At 42.0% G+C, this 21798-nt stretch overlaps 1 protein-coding gene across 1 annotated transcript in view; it reads right to left on the bottom strand.

Annotated features, from left to right (window-relative positions):
- Nucleotides 1-21798, bottom strand: part of LRP1B (LDL receptor related protein 1B) — a 749025-nt gene that overhangs the window by 13805 nt on the left and 713422 nt on the right. The window contains exons 85-86 of the mRNA XM_054208041.1: nucleotides 17397-17571; nucleotides 16701-16805 (exon numbers count right to left, since the gene is read on the bottom strand). Of these exons, the coding sequence (XP_054064016.1) occupies nucleotides 16701-16805; nucleotides 17397-17571 (280 nt within the window). The remainder of the gene's footprint in view (nucleotides 1-16700; nucleotides 16806-17396; nucleotides 17572-21798) is intronic.

Raw genomic sequence — 21798 nt, 5'->3', positions numbered from 1 at the left:
TCCCCCAGACTCTGTAGGATGACATAGGATGACGAAATCCTTGCACAAAACCAAATCACTAAACTATTCCTTACACTAAATTTAGCAATATTTCATACAGGGAGCTGATAGTATAGACTTATACCCAAAGATAAAGCCTCAAAGTTACCAAGAACTTTAATATTAATGAAAGACCAAAAAAGCCACCTAAAACTTTGATCAATAGCACATCCTGTACCTTCTCCTATATTGTATGGCTTAATTATTTTCAAATAATAAATTTTCCATAATTATTTTATACATGAACAGACCACATTTTAGTATTTTTTTTCTAATAAGCATCACTTGGTATTTTTATAAGGAAAACAAAGTGAAGGAATTCAATGTAGAAGCCAAGGGACAGAAACTTCACTATGTTACTTGAAAATGAAATACAAGTTACCTTACAATCCAATAAATTAAGAATAGGAAAATTACATAATCCATAAGCAGGCAAAACAGCAGAAACTTACTTTTGAGGAACCCAAAGAATCTTAAATTTAGTAACAACATACATGAAAAAATAAAATGTGACTTTAAACGTGAATGTTAATTTGTGCATGGCATTACTATACACAAATCATCATTCACAGCTGCTGCACGGTGTTGACTGCAAAGGAACAAGCCTTCATACACAACTCAGCCTCTATCATTCCAAGGTAAGAAAAAGAAGTAATTGAGGGTCATTAAACACTGTGCTTTTAGCAATATGTCTACCGTACATATGCTACGCAAGTATTACTATTAACATAGACTAAATATATAAAAATTAAGCATATCTAGATGACTATGACTGTAGCTGAAATTACACTGAGCAACAAAGCAAAAGGAAAAGAAGAGATTGAAATGGTAAAAAAAAAAGAAAAAAAAGAATGAGAAATGACTGGATCAATAGGTATATGACAAACCACATTTTTGCCTCCTCACAGAGGCGAAGTAAGCAGTGATGTACAGGAGCAGCTACTGCGCAAGTTTTATCCAAACAATTTTAAACTCATGGACAAAGGATATCTGCGTTACAGCCTAGCTAGTAAACGTTCAGTGAAAAACAGACATACTCCTCTTTTAGAAGGTCTTCTCATTTCTTCCTTTGACAACCGCTCTTCAAACACCTGTTTGTATTTAATTCTTGACCTAATGCTAGTTTGCTATACAAACTGAATGAAAGATCTTCTATAATATAGTTGTAACCTGCTGATTACGTTTCAACTTCAAGACATCTGCAACAAAGGTATTTTCAGTTGAAAATTCTCAAAGAACTAGCGTAATACTGTAAAATCCCTATCGTAATTGGGGAGCTCATTAAATATACCCCAGGAAATCATATGGAAAACACTTATTGCAAGATACTTGATAAAATTTTCCTGTTCTCTGACTTATCCTGTCTGTCACGGTTACAATTGCCTTCTACTCTCAGGCGCTCTTCTCAATGCTGCAATTGTTCTATGCTGCAGTGGCTTTTTCTACTCAACCTTCAGAAAGTGCCGGTCAGGGGAGTGCATGGTACAGTCTCTTTCTTGTCCGCAACCGGACTATGGATGTACCTTAACCTATTTTTTTTTTGGAACCGACGTTTGCCATAGTTATGAGTTTTAAATTTACTTCCGAACTTGCATGTACTTAGAGCATTTATACAAGACATACATGAAACCTGTTCCTATTTGAAGATTTTTCAAGGCGAAAGGAACGTCCGGAGGAAGATGCAACATCACAGGAATACGAGCTGGAGGGAAGTTCCTCCATCAAGAGGAATGCACTCTTTTCTTTCTGATTTCCATCACAAACACACACACACACGTGTGCCCACACACAGTGTCTCTCTGCAGCCTACTGGACATAAAGCTGGCAAAGACACATCTTCTGTTTATGTCAGTCCTGCAGGAATTATTTTTGTAATTTATCCATGTCTCCACTTCCAAGTTCAAGCTTCTTGTTATCACTTTTAAGCAATTCCAAAACTTGTTCTCTGCCCGTTTGTTTGCTGTTGTCTTTAACCTATTACTCCACCAAAATTCTCAGTTTAGAAACAAAGTAATTTGTTATTTCTTCACCCTTCACTTTTCAGTTTCCTCTGTTGCCAAACTCGTGCTGTCATTCAAGCTCCTGTATGGTATGTGCCTTTTAATTAAGCTGAAAGACCAATGATTTATCTATCTAATTTGCTCTCAAAATCATGCATCTGCTTACTGCGAGCAATTAAACTATCCAGGATGACTTATTCTTCATTATAGAAGAACTGATGTTGGTTCTAATGTAGAAGTACAACACACACAACTTGAAGCCCTCCGAACAGTCGACCCATCTAGCCACAGGCAACTAGTTCAATGCTGTGCATTGTCCTCTGACTTTCTCTGTTTCTGAGGACACCTAGGAAACAGAGGTTACAAACTGCAGACATGCAGAATTGCACACACTTCTAATGCAGGAAGTAACCTAAGGACGACTAAATTACTATCCTCTTAATTAGCCAGCATAATATAATCTTCACCTTAAAGTCCTCAGCCAGAGTCATGCAGCATTGCTCCAAAGCTCATTGGAGGACTTAAAGTTCTCTTTAAATTTAGTTGGCTTTAGATAGGCATCAATATGATTTATATCTTCTACCGGTTTTGATTGTAAACTTATAACAGAAACTATACTTCATTATTGTCCTGGTTCCGGTGGGGATAGGGTTAACTTTTCCTGGTATTCCATGCCATGTGAGCCACGCCCACCCTGAGCTGCCGGGGGAGGGGGCAGGAAGTTGCTGCTTAAAAGCGGGCTGGGGCGGCCTGGGTCCGGCCGGCGAGCGGCGAGCGGCAGGGGGAGCGGCGGTTCCGTAATCGCGTTTGTATATTCCCCTATCCGTGTTGTTGTTGTTGTTGTTTGCCTGTTCCCTTTGCTGTTCTATTAAACTGCCTTTGTCTCAACCCAAGAGTCTTGCCTTTTCTTACGATTCTTCCTGTGTTTGGAAGGCACGAGCGAGCGACACGTGGTTCTTTGTTGCCGTCTGAGGCTAAACCACGGCAGTCCTTTTTGGCGCCCAACGTGGGGCTCGAAGGGTTGAGATAACGACAGAATCCAACTAGAACGTGGAAAAAACGGTTTTGGTTTTTTTTTGTATGCATTTATTTTATTAGGTAAGTAGTCACTGGTCATCATGTTGCTTGGTTTGTTCTCATGGCTGTGTTACATAAATTCCTATATGGCTTATGTACTCCCTGCGATGCTGTTTACCATGTCTGGAACAGGGATGAGGATTATCATTCTGCTGTCCTGTGCGATATCTGTTTATGATATGATAACATCACTGTTCAGACGGCTATTTTGGGGTGTTTATGCGGTTTTGCTGTCCTGTCCGTACATTGGACACCGTCTCTCAGAATTTGTTAATAATTTCCCCAGCCCTTCTGCCTCCCTTTTCTCCTTCGGGTCAGGTATGACAGCTTTTGAGAATTTTGAATATCCTTGGGATACTCAAACTAGCGTGTTCGTAGTGCTATGTCTCCTGAATACGTTCCAGGTCTTGTTTAGGGTTAAGCGACTATTTAAGACTACCACCCGGAGATCTGCTCCGAGGCTGGATAGTCAGGGGTGGCATGGCATGTGGGAGAGCATGGGCAGGTACCTAGAGAACTACTCACCTCCAATGGTCTGGGACTTCACCCCTGAACAATTACAGGACCCTGATAAAGTGGTAGAATATTTGAAGGGAAAATGCTGTGGCTATTCTAGAGAGGCACAACTCACCGCGCTGTGCTGGGCCCTGGCCAGTATCTACCAGGCACTGCTCAGAATTATGCAGCACCCTCAAGGGGAAGAGATGGAAACCAGACCTGCGGCGGCCCCTGCGGCTGCTGCAGCCCCTGCGGCGGCCCCTGCGGCTGCTGCAGCCCCTGCTGCGGCCCTTGCGGCGGCCCCTGCGGCTGCTGCAGCCCCTGCGGCGGCCCCTGCGGCGGCCCCTGCGGCTGCGGCGGCCCCTGCAGCGGCCCCTGCGGCTGCTGCAATCCTTGCGACAGACACTGCGGCTACTGCAACCCCCGTGGTAGCCACTGCCACTGAACCAGGGAACCAACCCATGCCAGTATCAGTTGCCCCCATACAGAAGAAGAAGTACACAAAGAAATCAGTTCGCTTAGTAAGAGATGATGATGAACCAGGGCCATCACGAGAGCAGGAGGAAGAGGCAGAACCAGAGATAATTACTCGATCCCTATCCTTGAGTGAGCTGCGGGATATGCGAAAAGATTTTAGCCGACTTTCAGGCGAGCACATTGTCACCTGGCTGCTCCGGTGCTGGGATAATGGGGCCAGTAGCCTGGAATTAGAGGGTAGGGAGGCCAGGCAGCTGGGATCCCTGTCTAGGGAAGGCGGCATTGACAAGGCGATCGGGAAAAAGACCCAAGCCCTCAGCCTCTGGAAACGACTCCTGTTAGGCGTGAGGGAGAGGTACCCCTTCAGCGAGGATGTTGTATGTCAGCCAAGCAAGTGGACTACCATGGAAAGAGGTATCCAGTACCTGAGAGAATTAGCCGTGCGGGAGATGATTTATTATGACTTGGACAATGCAGACTTACCCACAGACCCTGATGAGGTGCGATGCACAAGGCCCATGTGGCGGAAGTTTGTACGGAGCGCACCATCGTCATATGCCAACTCCCTGGCAGTAATGGAATGGAAAGGTGAAGAGGGACCAACGGTGGATGAGGTAGCTGGCCGGCTCCGGCGATATGAAGAAAGTCTCTCTTCCCCCCTTGTCTCAGCTGTGGAGAAACTGTCGCGGAAGGTCCAGCAACTTGAAGAGAATATGTCCTACTCCCCACCTGCACGGGCCAGCATCTCAGCTATTAGAAGCAGGCATTTCCCCACTCAAGAGAGAGAGTACAGAGGGTACACACCACGAGGCACCCTGTGGTTCTACCTGCGGGACCACGGAGAGGACATGAGGAAGTGGGACGGACAACCTACTTCGATCCTGCGGACACGGGTACAGGAGTTGCAAGGAAGGACAACCACAAAAGGGGATCCCTCCAGGAAAAGTGCCGCCCCAGTTTCCAGTGGGCCGTTCCCCAGACAAAGCAGAAGGCTTGATCTTGCTTCTGATCCTCTTGAAGGAACTTCCAAGTCATTTATGCAAGAAGTGAGTAATGGATACTATGACCAGTATTAGGGGGGCCCTGCCTCCGGCCAGGTGGAGGAAAGGGATAACCGGGTTTATTGGACGGTGTGGATTCGATGGCCTGGCACATCAGACCCACAGGAGTATAAGGCTCTAGTGGACACGGGTGCGCAGTGTACTTTAATACCATCAAGCTATAGAGGCGCAGAACCCATTTGTATTTCTGGGGTGACAGGGGGATCCCAAGAGTTGACTGTACTGGAGGCAGAAGTGAGCCTAACTGGGAATGAGTGGCAAAAGCATCCCATTGTGACTGGCCCAGAGGCTCCATGCATCCTTGGTATAGATTACCTCAGGAGAGGGTATTTTAAGGACCCAAAAGGGTACCGCTGGGCCTTTGGCATAGCTGCTTTGGAGACAGAGGAAGTTAAACAGTTGTCTGCCTTGCCTGGTCTCTCAGAGGATTCTTCTGTTGTGGGGTTGTTGAGGGTCAAAGAACAACAGGTGCCGATTGCTACCACAACGGTGCATCGGCGGCAGTATCGCACTAACCGAGACTCTCTGATTCCCATCCATGAGCTGATTCGTCAACTAGAGGTTCAAGGAGTGATCAGCAAGACTCGCTCACCCTTTAACAGTCCCATATGGCCGGTGCGAAAATCTAATGGAGAGTGGAGGCTAACTGTAGACTATCGTGGTCTGAATGAAGTCACGCCACCGCTGAGTGCTGCTGTGCCGGACATGCTAGAACTCCAGTACGAACTGGAGTCCAAGGCAGCCAAGTGGTATGCCACGATTGATATAGCGAATGCATTTTTCTCAATCCCTTTGGCAGCAGAGTGCAGGCCACAGTTTGCTTTCACTTGGAGGGGCATCCAATACACCTGGAATCGACTGCCCCAGGGGTGGAAACACAGCCCCACCATTTGCCATGGACTGATCCAGACTGCACTGGAACAGGGTGAAGCTCCAGAACATCTGCAGTACATTGATGACATCATTGTATGGGGAAACACAGCAGAAGAAGTTTTTGAGAAAGGGAGTAAAATAGTCCAAATCCTTCTGAACGCTGGTTTTGCTATAAAGCGAAGTAAGGTCAAGGGACCTGCGCAGGAGATCCAGTTTTTAGGAATAAAATGGCAAGATGGACGCCGTCAGATTCCAATGGATGTGATCAACAAAATAGCAGCTATGTCTCCACCAACTAGTAAAAAGGAAACACAGGCTTTCTTAGGTATTGTGGGTTTTTGGAGAATGCATATCCCAGATTACAGTCAAATTGTAAGCCCTCTGTATCAAGTAACCCGGAAGAAGAATGATTTTAAATGGGGTCCTGAGCAACGACAAGCTTTTGAACAAATCAAACAGGAAATAGTCCATGCAGTGGCCCTGGGGCCAGTCCGGGCAGGACAAGATGTTAAAAATGTGCTCTACACTGCAGCCGGGGAGAACGGCCCTACCTGGAGCCTCTGGCAGAAAGCACCAGGGGAGACTCGAGGTCGACCCCTAGGGTTTTGGAGTCGTGGATACAGAGGATCCGAAGCCCGCTACACTCCAACAGAAAAAGAGATATTGGCAGCATATGAAGGGGTTCGAGCTGCTTCGGAAGTGGTTGGTACAGAAGCACAGCTCCTCTTAGCACCTCGACTGCCGGTGCTGGGTTGGATGTTCAAAGAAAGGGTCCCCACCACACATCATGCAACCGATGCTACATGGAGTAAGTGGATTGCACTGATCACGCAGCGAACTCGAATGGGAAACCCCAGTCGCCCGGGAATTCTGGAAGTGATCATGGACTGGCCAGAAGGCAAGGATTTCGGAATGTCACCAGAGGAGGAGGTGACGCGTGCAGAAGAGGCCCCACCATATAATAAACTGCCAGAAAATGAGAAGAAATATGCCCTGTTCACTGATGGGTCCTGCCGTATTGTGGGAAAGCATCGAAAGTGGAAGGCTGCTGTGTGGAGTCCTACACGACGGGTTGCAGAAGCCAGTGAGGGACAGGGTGAATCGAGCCAGTTTGCAGAGGTGAAGGCTATTCAGCTGGCTTTGGACATTGCTGAGCGAGAAAAATGGCCAGTACTTTATCTCTACACTGACTCATGGATGGTGGCAAATGCTCTGTGGGGATGGTTACAGCAGTGGAAGCAGGGCAACTGGCAGCGCAGAGGCAAACCCATCTGGGCTGCTGACCTATGGCAAGATATTGCTGCCCGGATAGAGAATCTGGTTGTGAAAGTACGCCATGTAGATGCCCACGTACCAAAGAATCGGGCCACGGAGGAACATCAGAACAACCAGCAGGTGGATCGGGCCGCTAGGATTGAAGTGGCTCAGGTGGATCTGGACTGGCAACATAAGGGTGAACTATTCATAGCTCGGTGGGCCCATGACTCCTCAGGCCATCAAGGGAGAGATGCGACATATAGATGGGCTCGTGACCGAGGGGTGGACTTGACCATGGACACTATTGCACAGGTCATCCATGAATGTGAGACATGCGCTGCGATCAAACAAGCCAAGCGTTTGAAGCCTCTTTGGTATGGAGGGCGATGGCTGAAATACAAATATGGGGAGGCCTGGCAGATTGATTATATCACGCTGCCACAAACCCGTCAAGGCAAGCGCTATGTGCTCACAATGGTGGAAGCAACCACTGGATGGCTGGAAACATACCCTGTGCCCCATGCCACTGCCCGGAACACTATCCTGGGCCTTGAAAAGCAAGTCCTGTGGCGACATGGTACCCCAGAGAGAATTGAGTCGGACAATGGGACTCATTTCCGAAACAGCCTCATAGACACCTGGGCCAAAGAGCATGGTATCGAGTGGGTGTATCACATCCCCTATCACGCCCCAGCCTCTGGGAAGATAGAACGATACAATGGACTGTTAAAAACTACACTGAGAGCAATGGGTGGTGGGGCTTTCAAACACTGGGATACGCATTTAGCAAAAGCTACCTGGCTAGTTAACACCAGGGGATCTAACAATCGGGCTGGCCCTGCCCAATCAAAACTTCCACGTACTGTAGAAGGGGATAAAGTCCCCGTAGTGCACATGAAGAATATGCTAGGGAAGACAGTCTGGGTTAGTCCTGCCTCAGGCAAAGGCAAACCCATCCGTGGGATTGCTTTTGCCCAAGGACCTGGGTGCACTTGGTGGGTGATGCGGAAGGATGGGGAAGTCCGATGTGTACCTCATGGAGATCTGATTTTGGGCGAGAATAGCCAATGAATCAGATTGTGTGCTGTTAATTGCTAAGTAACACTGTCACTGTATGTCCTCATTGCTATCAGTTGTACTACAAGTAAGGCACAGGGGTGATGGGATAAGAACTGATCTCAGCAGCCGGCGCCCAGCAGTTTCCTCAAGATCTACATCTTCAGCCTACAGACTGCGTGCATGAGCCACACCAGGTGCACCAGTCACAAGCTCCGAAAAATACAGCATGCAACAGACCAGCACCACCCAGCATCTCACCTGCCCTGAGAGACTGTTCTAACAGATGGAGCCCAAAGCCGTGGATTAAAAGAACTCAACGGACACTTTGGAGGGATGACCCATAAACTAAGGGTATTATATGTGTGTATATATATATATATATATAACAGGGGAAAGTGGTGGCAATTCATTGGAACCTGCTGGGCATGGCATAGATGGTATGGAATAAGGGGTGGATAATGTCCTGGTTCCGGTGGGGATAGGGTTAACTTTTCCTGGTATTCCATGCCATGTGAGCCACGCCCACCCTGAGCTGCCGGGGGAGGGGGCAGGAAGTTGCTGCTTAAAAGCGGGCTGGGGCGGCCCGGGTCCGGCCGGCGAGCGGCGAGCGGCAGGGGGAGCGGCGGTTCCGTAATCGCGTTTGTATATTCCCCTATCCGTGTTGTTGTTGTTGTTGTTTGCCTGTTCCCTTTGCTGTTCTATTAAACTGCCTTTGTCTCAACCCAAGAGTCTTGCCTTTTCTTACGATTCTTCCTGTGTTTGGAAGGCACGAGCGAGCGACACGTGGTTCTTTGTTGCCGTCTGAGGCTAAACCACGGCAATTATATTTTTAGAATGCCTAGTATAAGGGGGTTATGATTTGATCACATTCATTTGCACATGCTAATAATAATAATAGAATAGACCACATTATATGCAGATTCAAATAATAATATTAATGCAAATAAAGAAATGGAATTATAGCCACCTGTTGTTACAGTTAAGGTATAAAAGAAACACAGGTGAGAGAGGGCAATATTCTGTACTAAAGAAACATGTAACAGCCTGTGACCAAATTGTGTACTTGAAAGGTTTAATTTTTCCCCACTCTCTTCATTGGTACCAGACAAGGCGTAATCTCTCTCTAAACCTTGCTTCTCCTGCATGAATGTATATGCAGTTAGATTATTAGTGAGAAGGAAACAGAGAGGCAAATAAAGGTAATCATTAAAATAGAAGACACACTGATGAAACAGATGGAACTGACAGTTTGTGAAAAAAAAAACAAAACAAAAACAAAAACAGAAAAAGCATTTCTTGATTATTTCACGTCTGAATCTGATCTCCTTTTTATTCTGTTTTCAACGGATCTGTGAGGTTACTGGAGCAATTCAGACATCTCTCATATGTTTCTAACATTATACACATCACAGCCCCCCAAACTACCAGTGACTAGTGCTAAAGATATCCTTAAAAAACTTTGTACGTGAATGCCAAAAAGACAGTAACTGCATGTAAGATAACACTTCTTTAAAAGACACCCTCCGTGGTACATTTTTCAGAAAAGGTCAGTACCTCAAGTTTTAACATTCTGTATTAAATTCTCTCGCAATCTTCGTTATTAAGCTAGAAGGACAATAATGGGGGTGGGGGAAGGGAAGAATGTTCTTCATATGCATAAAAATAATGCTAAGAATTAATAATCTAGATTATGCAGGACATTATATCCAAAGAAAAAACACAGTATATTCTGTACCTTTTAAAACCTGACAGAGCATTCATTGAAACTGGAGACTAACTTCACAAAAACTTCCCTTTTTGGTGGCATACATGCAGCCACAGCAAGGCCTTAATTCATTCCTAAATTGCTTAGGTGAACATCAGGACTTCTATTTCCAACGTGCACCTAATATTTAGTGCATTCAAGTTTAAAAAAACCTTCGGGTAGGAAGATAAAATAAAAACGTACCCTAACAGTCCAGGTTGGTAAGAGGAGAGTATGTTCTTGCAGTCTTATAGTTCTCCTTATAATTATGGCTTTAAGATTGCCCTTTAGAACAGATAAATCTTATTCTCTATTGTCTTTACTGAATGATAATAAGGGCTTGATTAGGTATAAAGTTTGCATTCTCAACTGATCTGGCTGCGAGAGAGAGAGAGGAGTTCCTGCTGAATGACAATAAACCCAGACATTTCCTATTTCTTCTAAAAATCAGCCAGCCATGACTTAGAGACCGGTTAAGAAAAACCTTAGCCCTTAGATAAGTGTCTCTCAGAGACAGATGTCATACATAGCACGGCCACACATGAAGGTTGGAGGGATAAGCCATTTCCCTAACAACGGAGCAGAACTTACAGAGAAAATCTTTGAGACTCCTCTTCCCTGACACAATGACTCTCGTGAAGCAGGGGATTACTTCATTCCTTCATGATGTTCTCTACTTGCCTGTATCAGGTTGATATAACTATAAACAAGCTCCAGTTAAGAACTAATTTGATGCCAGAAAAACACAAGATATTGGGAGCAACTGGAGCTTGAACTGAGGCTGGCAAGGAGAACTGAGACATATGGAGTTACGCTTCTTCCCCTCTATCACTGTAACTGTCTTCCACTCCATCAAACAACTATTTGCTGCTCTTCCTCTAAGCCACCTTGGCTTTGTAAAGAAAGAAACAATTTAGAAGATTCTCTTAACAATTCCTAGACACAGACAGCCGCGGCCGTACTAACCCAGCAATCAGTCTAAAGAGACAACAGGAACACTAATTCTATCTCTTCTTATATTCTGAATGTGAAGGGAATTACCTACTAAAGTTTCACTTAAACTTTAACTTCTGATTACCAATTCGCCTGAAATCCTTCCCCACACTGAAGAGAAACTTGAATTTAACCTTTCTCTACCCCCTTCTTTTCTTCCGCATTTCCCCCTTTCCGCCTTTCCTTATCAACATTATTTTCATACTAAGTCCAAACCACAGGCCTATAACAGCTACTAGGAAGAAAATTAACTCTACAGAATCACAGAACCCCTATCTGTGATTCTGTGATTCTATCCCAGCTGAAACCAGGACACATACATTTAATAAAAAAAATAATTTCCAAAACTATATTTAAATACCCTGCCAAGTTGAAAGCAAAAGGATAGTTCAGTTCCACAAAAATTCATTGTATTACTGCTGTGCTTTACTGCCTTTTTTTTTTTTCCTTGAGCTTGGATTATTATCTCTACTGTATAGCACAAGTGCCTAATAAAAGCAGAATAGTAAGAATAAATAATAAGTAAACAAAATAAGTTAATCACAGAATCTTCATGGTTGGAAAGGACCCTTAAGATCATTGAGTCCAACCAAACAACCTACAATCTCTGCCCTTCAGAGCATGCCCTGAAGTGCCACATCTAGACATTTCTCAAACACCTCTAGGGATGGTGACTCAACCACCTCCCTGGGCAGGCTGTTCCAGTGCCTGACCACTCTTTCAGTAAAGTAATTCTTCCTGATATCTAATCTAAACCTCCCCTGCCGCAACTTCAGACCATTTCCTCTGCTCCTGTCATTATTCACTTGGGAGAAGAGGCCAACACCCACCTCTCTCCAACCTCCTTTCAGGTAGTTGTAGAGGGCAATGAGGTCTCCCCTCAGCCTCCTCTTCTCCAAGCTAAACATGCCCAGCTCCCTCAGCCTCTCCTCATATGACCTGGTCTCCAGACCCCTCACCAGCCTGGTAGCTCTCCTCTGGACACGCTCCAGCACTTCCATGTCCCTCTTGTACAGAGGGGCCCAGAACTGAACACAGCACTCGAGGTGAGGCCTCACCAGTGCCCAGTATAGAGGCACCATCACTTCCCTGCTCCTGCTGGCCACGCTATTCCTGATACAAGCCAGAATGCTGTTGGCCTTCTTGGCCACCTGGGCACACTGCTGGCTCAAATCACTATGTTCAAAATGTGGCAATTTGCTCCTCATCCTTTCTGTGGAACACAACCTTCCCAAAGGGAGGACCCACAGCTTTCATCAACAAAATAGTCCTTTGGGTATCAGCGTGTCACTTTTTGGAAGGAAGAAAATGGAGACTAATACCACTTTTGCACAAGCCCAGCTTTTCATTTTTTGTTCTGTCTTCTTTTAGCCTTTCTTTTCCACTTTTCCATAATTATATATTTCAGAAAGAAAGGAAGAGTCCCACTTTGTCCTAGAAAGCTAACGCATTTCTTTGGATTTCTGAAGCCTGTTTCATTACTTTCTATAGATGAGTCCAGCCTTTGACCAATGCACGTCCTGGACAGTGTATCGTATGGAAAAATAAATTCTTCATTTATCTGGAAGAAGGGTTTGGCAGCACAGCTTTTCAGTATAGTTCCTGTTCTAGCAATCTGTCTCCACGCTTCTTTCAACTACACAGTTAGAAAAGTGGGAAGAAAGGATTGCTGGGCCTGTAGATCCTATGAGACCTTTTGTTGCTAGCCTGAATTCTTGCCGTTGTCGGCATCTGGCCTCACACAGAAGCTCTGAGAGGTTAAAATTCATGTTATCAATTCAAAGACTAAGTAAGAGATTCAAACATGATTTAAAATCTTTGGTTTTAATACTTTTTCTCATTTTGACAGTAAATATAGTTAAATGAGATCAAAAGACCATGAGAACAGGCAATGCCACAAAAATAAATATCAATGCTACTGCGGATGTTCCTAATTCAATTAACTTGGCTAAAATCCTACTGCCAGTATATGTTAGTTTTGACTCCAGCTGAAACAGAAATTAACCCTTATTGGCTATGAGATTTCATGTTAAAAAAACTCCACAAAATTATTTTACATATTTTTTGTGTAAAAATCCATCATTAGATTTTAAAAAAACCCCACATTTTACAGTTTAAATGGTTAAAATATTCCTAAGAATTGTGAGAGTATGTAAAATTCAGAAGAGATTCTCAATACTTTATTTTTAGACTGTTTTACCTATCAGAATGTGCCACAAGAAATTTTGCACTGTTGCCTTCTTGAGAGCATTTTAGAGGAAAAGGAGGAAAGGTACTTGCAATACACGACCTTACAGGGAGCAACAAGTTGCTCTTAGGGCTGCATTATTCTGAAAACCCAAGTATGATCCACAGAGATACAAACTGTTGCAAGGAACAACGTCCCATACAAATGCTGTTCAACAGACCCGCTCCATACTCCTCGAAGTTTAAGAAGTGGTAGTCAGAACACTAATCTGGTTTCCAATGGACTGGTGATAGCTCAACTCATAGAGTTTCATTGCTTGAGAACGCTGACAAAGGAATTGTGATCATATTTTTCAAAAAAATTAGACGATAATTCACCATACCTAGTCACTGTCATTGCTACCCACCAGACAACCGCATCACATCCCCACAGCGTATTATGTTTTCATAAACCAGACAGTTAGATGAGATAAGATTAAAGCTGTTCAAGTTACAGACTGTATCCCAAGTCTAGGTCTTTGGCTTATGATTTCACTTCTGACTTTTGCATCACAACTGTTGAGTAAAGCTCTGTCGATCAAACTGGTATTTCATACCTCTCTTTGAAAATGCCTTACAGCGTTTTCAAAGACTAAAGTTGTTTCTTTCCCTGATGAGGATTAAAACATTCTCTTTAAGAAATAGACATAAAATCCTTCAGAGAAATACAGTATACAAATGCATCTGGTTTATACATTTTTTTTTTTATCACAGGAGAAACCGAAGTTATGATGTAGCTCACGTATTTTTGTTTAGCAGCTTCTATTTAACACCATTATTTCTACAAAGTTAACAATGAGACTTATGAATACAATCTCAACTCCTGAAGTGGTACCTAAATAGTTCTGTTCCTTTCCCTGTGCAGATGAGACACAGGACGTCAGGTTTGGACTACAGAACCTGAGCAACGCCCCTGTTTGCCAATCTTTTTGCTATGTGGGATTAACTCGGTAAAATACCTCAAAATGTGAACATTTAAAGCCAACTGGCATTTTCAATATTTTCAATTCACTTATTAAAAATAAAGTTTTTTATTTCTTCTTCCAATGACACAGGTACTCCAAAAGTATGTTTAAATACACTCACCAGCGCAACTATCGAAGGGTAAGTGTGTATTACAGAAACGAGCCCCCAGATTAAGTATATATTGTGAAATGTATGTGAATGTGCATGACTTGAACCAATGAACTGTGGCCTGAAATGATGTCACAGAATGTGCGGCATTAAGTGGAAGGTTAAACCTACTTGCATCTCGGTTCATTAAACGCGGTTAAAGTGCAAATTCCCTCATTCTGACAGTAGTAATCACAAGGGTTCACTTTCTGGTCACAGCGCTGACTTTTAAACCCCACAGAGCATCTGCAGAATTTCAGTAAAATAGACCTATATAAATATTCTGCCTTTTGCTGAACAGATTTTAAACGCATTATATATCATGATGGCAAGACACGCACACATACACAGGCACACACCCACAGATAACAAAATTAAAACTCGCTTTTCATGGAAGGTCCAATCCGACTACACCAAAAAGTTTGCTCATGGGCGTTGATCAAACACTTTTAAAACAATGAGCCTACGCTAACTGACGGGTTCAGGAATCTAACATTCTTAACGAAGTATTCTTGTCAAATGTACTATGCCTTTGTATTGATTGATCCAGATTGCAATGGCCTTTAAAATATTCATGACCATTTTTTTAGCATTGTTAACACTGTTGGCATATGCTGCAGCATTTATGTATTGTAAATCCATACACAAATTAAGGCAGGAAACTTTTTTTTTTCCCTTGAGATGCTATGGTGTTCCATATGAAATTGAAAAGGAAGAAGCCAGTTTTATAAGGAAAAAGAAAGGAAAAATCACAAGCTTCCAAAATAGCCATTATAAGTGTTTAAGCAAATGAATCACCAGACTTAGTCATCATATTTGGGCTTTACATATTATAGCTGTGATATTCTCCTTTTGCTGAGATTTATGAGTCTCTCTAGACCTCAACTGAAGACATTTAAGGAGGTAAAAATAACAGGTAAAAAGGGCTGGATCAAAATAAAAAGAACAAGAGACATAGGCACTTAAAGCATTTTCAGCTGAATAAGGACTACCATGCAGAACTGCATTCCTCTGTTTCTAACCCCTAAACTGCAAACATCTATTGAGAACTTTTCTTCGGTAGTGCACCAACTACAGTTTTGCACGTTCTGAAGTGCTTGAGGTCTCCCAGGGAGGAGCAGTGGGTCCGTGTCTCACACTGGTCAGACTACAAAATCTAGGCATTTCCCTTCGTAACTCCCATGGGAGTCCGAACACAACCGGCACTCTCTTTTGAGATCACCCACCTCATACGCATCAACAAAATGAAGGGATGGCTGGATCTGTATTTACAACATTGTAATGCCAGATCCCTTGGGACAATAAATTACTTATGTCACCCTGGAAATGAGACACTCGAGTCCAATCCTCTCTTCCAACACCTCATATGTTCTTGGAGGATACTTTGACTCCAGATTGTCCTGAGAAGTGGAAGACTAGCCACAATGAAGCCTTTCTGCAGTGCAGAAAAGATCGGATCATTTATTAGGCAAACGTAAAAAAAAACCCGGAGTATGACTAGGTAGCTCAGTGTAACTGCGAGCAGGAAAGAAATTAATTTCTTTCTACAATGACTATTTCTGTATTTTATAGCAGCTGAAAGAGAAGATACACCATAGCTCTCAAGAAAGGACTAGAAACGTAGGCTTTTCTACCTGTTAAGACAGTTCTTCATTGTCTAGACTACAGAATCACCTTTCCTTTGGTATTTGATATCTGGGCTTAAGAAAAGCATCCTGAATGATTCTCTCAACAGTGGTGCAGGAGGGAGAGAGCAATCTCACCACAGGACGGCCAAGCTACTGTGGGCAGTGTGAAGGTTGGGGAAGAAACACGAGATACACAAGCATATCCTTGACCCATAACGTATATAAATGATACGTCGTTCTTCCTATTCTCTAGCCATCGGGTTCCTTACAGGCGTGTACCACCCCACCTCTGACCATCTTTGTAGGAAAAAAGACTTAATCCACCTTTGAGAAGGAGGGCAGGCAACCATCCTGTACCTCCGGATTCCATTCCGGAACAAATGCCTAAATGGGCTTTAGATCTGGCCTGAAACTATTAGAAGTCTCAAAAGATATACCTTTGTATCTATATGCATCCACAACATATATCTTAAGTTATCACAAAAAGGTAGACAAAGTATCAGGTTACAGAAATCGCTAGAAAAAGTACTGTAAGTTATGACTGCAACCAGCACATTATACATCCCAGACAGATCAAAAACACAGGCACGTGCATAATAATTTTGTTATTTGTTGGCACACAGGTATTTTAATGGTTATAATGCAGGATACTCACAGACAGACAGGAATATTTGTCTCTGGGTCCAGCTGACACGTACCACCATTGTAACAGTAGCCGTCACATAACTGACAGGTGGAGGCAATCTTTCCGTTAGTGCAACTGCCACGGTTAAAAAGAATTACAAATAGCAATAAGTATTTTATTAAATCTGGTGAATTCCCTCATAATTATCTACATATTAAATATTTATTTTATTATATGTATCAGATCTACTGATTGCAAGAATTCTAGGCTTCCACTTTGAGAAGCTAGCACAGTCAGTGAGCTTATTATGCAAAATGTTTTTAATCTTTCCTTTTATGAAAATAAACTATTGTTCTAGAAAACAATTACTGATCAATATAGCAGCACATCTTACTACATACACTTTCATTAGCATACAATGTGTCTCTATCACTGTCACAGATACTGCAGAATGAACAGATTTGAACAGTGTGGTAGAACTCGACTGTTAATTTTATTAAATATTCCAATTTTTCCAAGCGAGGACCCATTCAGTGTCCTGACACATTATGCTCCCCGTGGTGAGGAGTGCTCCAAAAGTTGGTTTGAAAAGGCAGGAGCCACACAAAGGGACTGTTCTGATGTGACCTGTTCAAGGCTCGGCACTGCATAAGAGATTTAAACAATAATGCAATAAAATCATTATTAAATATATGATTTTGAACACAAATTTGAACACACACTTACTTGCATACTATGTCGTTACCGTCCTTGGTTATTATGCAGTGTCCCCCATGACATCTGACACACTTGTCCACTTCACATTTTGGACCTTCAAATCGTACCGGACAGACACATTCGACACTCCCATCGTCAGAAATAGTACACGATTCAGAATTCACACAATAATGGTGGCAAACATCTGCGAGCAACACGACAGCTTATTACTAAAAGAGATTAAGGAGTATCATATAAAAATAATACGTTATTTTTATATGTTTTAAAAGGTACTGTAACAAAAACAAAATGATGAATGAAGCTGGTGGCTCAGTGGCAACTACAAGAATCAAGAACAACCCATAAACAGACACATAATATGTTAATGATGTAGTCTTGAGAAGTGAAATAGAAGGATAAACTCATAAGAGATTTTTTTTTTTCCCCTTCTAGGTGTCTAACCATTTATGGCATCATCCCACATAATATAAAGGCTACTGATGAGAAAAGCAGAGTAATGTTAATGTATTTAATGGGACATTGGCTGAATAAAAACCTTTCGATACGTTCACATTAGCATTAACGGCATTATGCTAAACTGAAATGGAAACAGTATTTTGAAATAATTAAGTTTTATTTTCATTTAACCACATATTAAAATTTCATGAAGTTCTAATAATAATACATAAAGACATAATCCATAAGTTCTACAAAAAGCTACATACATGCTTATCTTTATAGACTGTGCGAGACCCCATTACCTTATTTACCTGCTTAAATGCCAGCAGGACAGAGATTTCAAGTAGCGAATTCTTTAACTCTTTAGAAGCACCAGTAACTGTCTCATTTTTTTCACATCCCTTTACAAAAAACAAGCGGCCTGACTGAAAAAGCTTCCAGAGCTACAAAACACTGCTATCTTAACATTTAGGTTCATTTTTATTTATGTGTTCTGTGTAGTTAGCGTGTTGCGTTGACCTTTTGGTGGTGTTCTTGATGGACAGATGAAGTAATTGATATGTAAGATGCATCAATTCTGAACTATGCATCTGCATTAGCTTAAACCGGTCCATATTAATAAAATAATACCTTTCTGTCAAAACTAAAAAATTCACATCCTTTAAAGCAGAAGATGCGGCTGAGGGTGAGCCAGCAGCAGCTAGAAGCAGGGCATTATCAGGCTCTTCACTGGCGAGTGAAACCACAGCCAAATGGCAACTTCAGCCTTGAGTCTGGCCGTGTGAACTCTCAAGCTGCCGTTTGACTGGGGGCACGCTGCAAGCGGCACATTGGAGACTCCTCAAATTGATATATTTTACTGAGTGTATTAAAACAGATGATTTGTGAGGGTACCTCATGAAGTGGGGAACGTTTTGCTTATGCTTCTCTGGGCTCAGTTTTCCCCGCCCCTCTCAGAGAAGACTATCCTGAATGCCATACCATTGATACTCACCACAGAATCACAGGAGCGTTATGGTTGGAAGGGACCTTTCAAATCATCGAGTCCAACCGTTAACCTAACACTGCTAAGTCCACCTCTAAACCACATCCCTCAGCACCACGTCTACCCCTCTTTTAAATACCTCTAGGGATGGGGACTCCACCACTTCCCTGGGCAGCCTGTTCCAATGTTTGATAACCCTTTCGGTGAAGAAATGTTTCCTAATATCCAATTTAAACCTTCCCTGATGCAACTTGAGGCTGTTTCCTCTTGTCCTATTGCCCGTTTCTTGGGAGAAGAGACCGACCCCCACCTGGCTACCCCCTCCATTCACGTAGTTGTAGAGAGTGAGAAGGTCTCCCCTCAGCCTCCGTTTCTCCAGGGTGAACACCCCCAGCTCCCTCAGCCGCTCCTCAAAAGACTTGTGCTCCAGACCCCTCACCAGCTCCGTTGCCCTTATCTGGACTTGCTCCAGAATCTCAGTGTTTGGAAGACTTCTGCTAAAGGACAAAGCTTGACTGTCGGAGGGGTTATTTCTGTTTGATTATTCATTGTATGTCTCCACCTGTCTATGCAGGCTGTAGACTCATCTACTTATGGAATCACCACTGAGCAACCAGAGAGGCTTAAAAGACACTAAATGAAGTAGTTCATTGTTTGCCGTTCCCCAATTCAAGGTACAGAATGGTAATTTGCAGCAGGAGGGCTGTTTTTTGAACAAAAACTACCATAGTTTGAAAGATAATATTGAAAGACATTTTATGAAAAAAGCGTTGCAAGGGAGAAATATTTAAATGTACATTAGGACAAAAAAAACCAACCGAACCCAAAACCTAGGCATAGGAATTTCATGCTCTAAAAAAGTATTTGGTTTCAGTATTGATTGTAGTCACAAACACCTTTAATCTTCTGCTATATCTAAAATGTGTGTGCTACATTTGGATTGAAATGTCACAAATTTTTTTTTTTTTTTTTCCTAAAGAAAGGAATTTCAGTTTCAGGGAAAGTAACAGCTTGCGAGATCACTATATCCACTTTGAATGATGGTAACTGCATGAAACCACATTCTATTTTTTAGGTTGTTTGGGCCTTAAATGATACAAGAAATGAACTTTAACTAGCCTGCATGTCTTATTTCAGGAATTTAAAATAGAGAATTATATTCAAATACATCAAATACATGTGTATATAATAACATGCACAATGTTAGTAGAATTCTATGTAAATTCATTCACTTAAATTTATTTCAGCAGTGCCAGTGCCTTGACATGGAGCACACATTTTGGTTATTAGCCCTTATGCGAACTAATCACAGGAGAAACTCTGCATTGGGTAATTGGAGACGATAAGTATGAGGAAAATAAGGTCTTTGCAATCTGGCAATACTGCATGTAAATGTCTTCTCCCTGCCATAAACCCCACTAATAATATTTTCAGCTTGGGAGCATGAGTAAAATACCTATGCACACTCATGTATCATCCTTTGCATATGAAGTAGTTTCAATCGTATCATGGAAAGACTGAAAAAGATATCTTAGAGGCAACCAATCTTTGCAATAATGCTACATTAATATATTCCAACAGGCATACAAAGTGAATGTGATTAATAAAGCAAAAAATCATACATACGCGTGAATAAAGCACAAAATCATAGATGTGAATTTGTATACACATTATTAACTGTAAACCCCTACAATTTCATAGAACTGGTTTTGGCCACAAAAAAAATACTCTAAAAGATTATAAGACTTTTTTTCCTAAAAAATATTAAGGTTTAAATGAACAAAAGCTTAATTTTATTGTGTATTTTAAAATGTGTTCCAGTCTCTGTATTGTGGCGTTTTTCCAAAGTGTCAGCAGACAACCCAAATCTGATAATAAGCACTGTTTAAAAAGTACCCCTAGATTTACATTTAAATTAATTCTTTAAAAAGAGAAAAAAAAAAAAAAAGGATGTTTGCAGAAGCATTCAACTAGAAACAATTTGTTTGGGTTTTGGGTAAGCCTCAAGTAAATATTTTTTCTTAATCTGTGTGTCTGTCTGTGCATGATTTATGTACTATACTGTTTTCAAATACCCAATTGTGTTTGCAGATAGTTATTTGTGGATCCATGCAGTTTGTTTAATACCAAGTGGGAGAGAATCACAATTACTGCTGGTTTTCCATTCAAAGGTTTCAATTTATTTCATAGTCTCCCAACTGGAAATACATTCAGTTAACTTCAGTACAAATTCTATTTAAGATAAACACTAACCCTTTCCTTGTTTGACAGACCTTTCACTAAAACTAAATACTTTTTGCATCTTGTAGATAATTCTAAACCAGAACTTTATAACAGCTAATTTCCCTTCCATTTTGATAAATCTAGCTTTCTTCAGCAAATTCACTGAATTACGTTCAAAAGAGATGATGGCTTTCACATTTATATGTTCAATTCTATAACAAGCACTACGACAGTCCTCTATTTTAGAGTGATAAAGTCAAAGCAAAGCAGGAGTAGGAAAAAAAGATTAAAAATAGTAATTCTGATCTCAGAAAAATAATCAGTTTTAGGTTAGGGTCGCTGGTGAGTCATCATGTTGAAGAGACATGAGGAAGACAAACTCTAATTTTGAAATCAGTGACCAAAAGAAGAAATTCAAAGTTATATTCAATTGTCTTGAGTCACTGTAAAACCAATAATGGTGACCCATGCTAGGAGAAAGCATGGAGAGAAAAGAAAGATAAATGGAGTAAGAATAGGCGTATTGGTTGATAATCTTCTTTCCCCCCTCCTCTATAAAAGAAGTAAAAGATTAGAGAAAGTTCTAAGAAGCAAGAAAAGCCTTTCTAAAGACTTAGAAACCTGTAGAAAACATTACCTCAACGAGAAGAGACTGATGGGTCAGTGGAATGAAAAACTATGGGGAATTTGAGATGCAGAGGATAGAACCTAAACTCTGAGAATTAAACAAGAGCAATGCTTAGAAATCCTGATTTTCAATACCAG

Source organism: Rissa tridactyla, chromosome 7, assembly GCF_028500815.1.
Source record: "Rissa tridactyla isolate bRisTri1 chromosome 7, bRisTri1.patW.cur.20221130, whole genome shotgun sequence".
Lineage (NCBI taxonomy): Eukaryota > Metazoa > Chordata > Aves > Charadriiformes > Laridae > Rissa > Rissa tridactyla.
The sequence above is the reverse complement of the archived record's forward strand: the minus strand, read 5'-3'. Positions and strand labels throughout refer to the sequence as shown.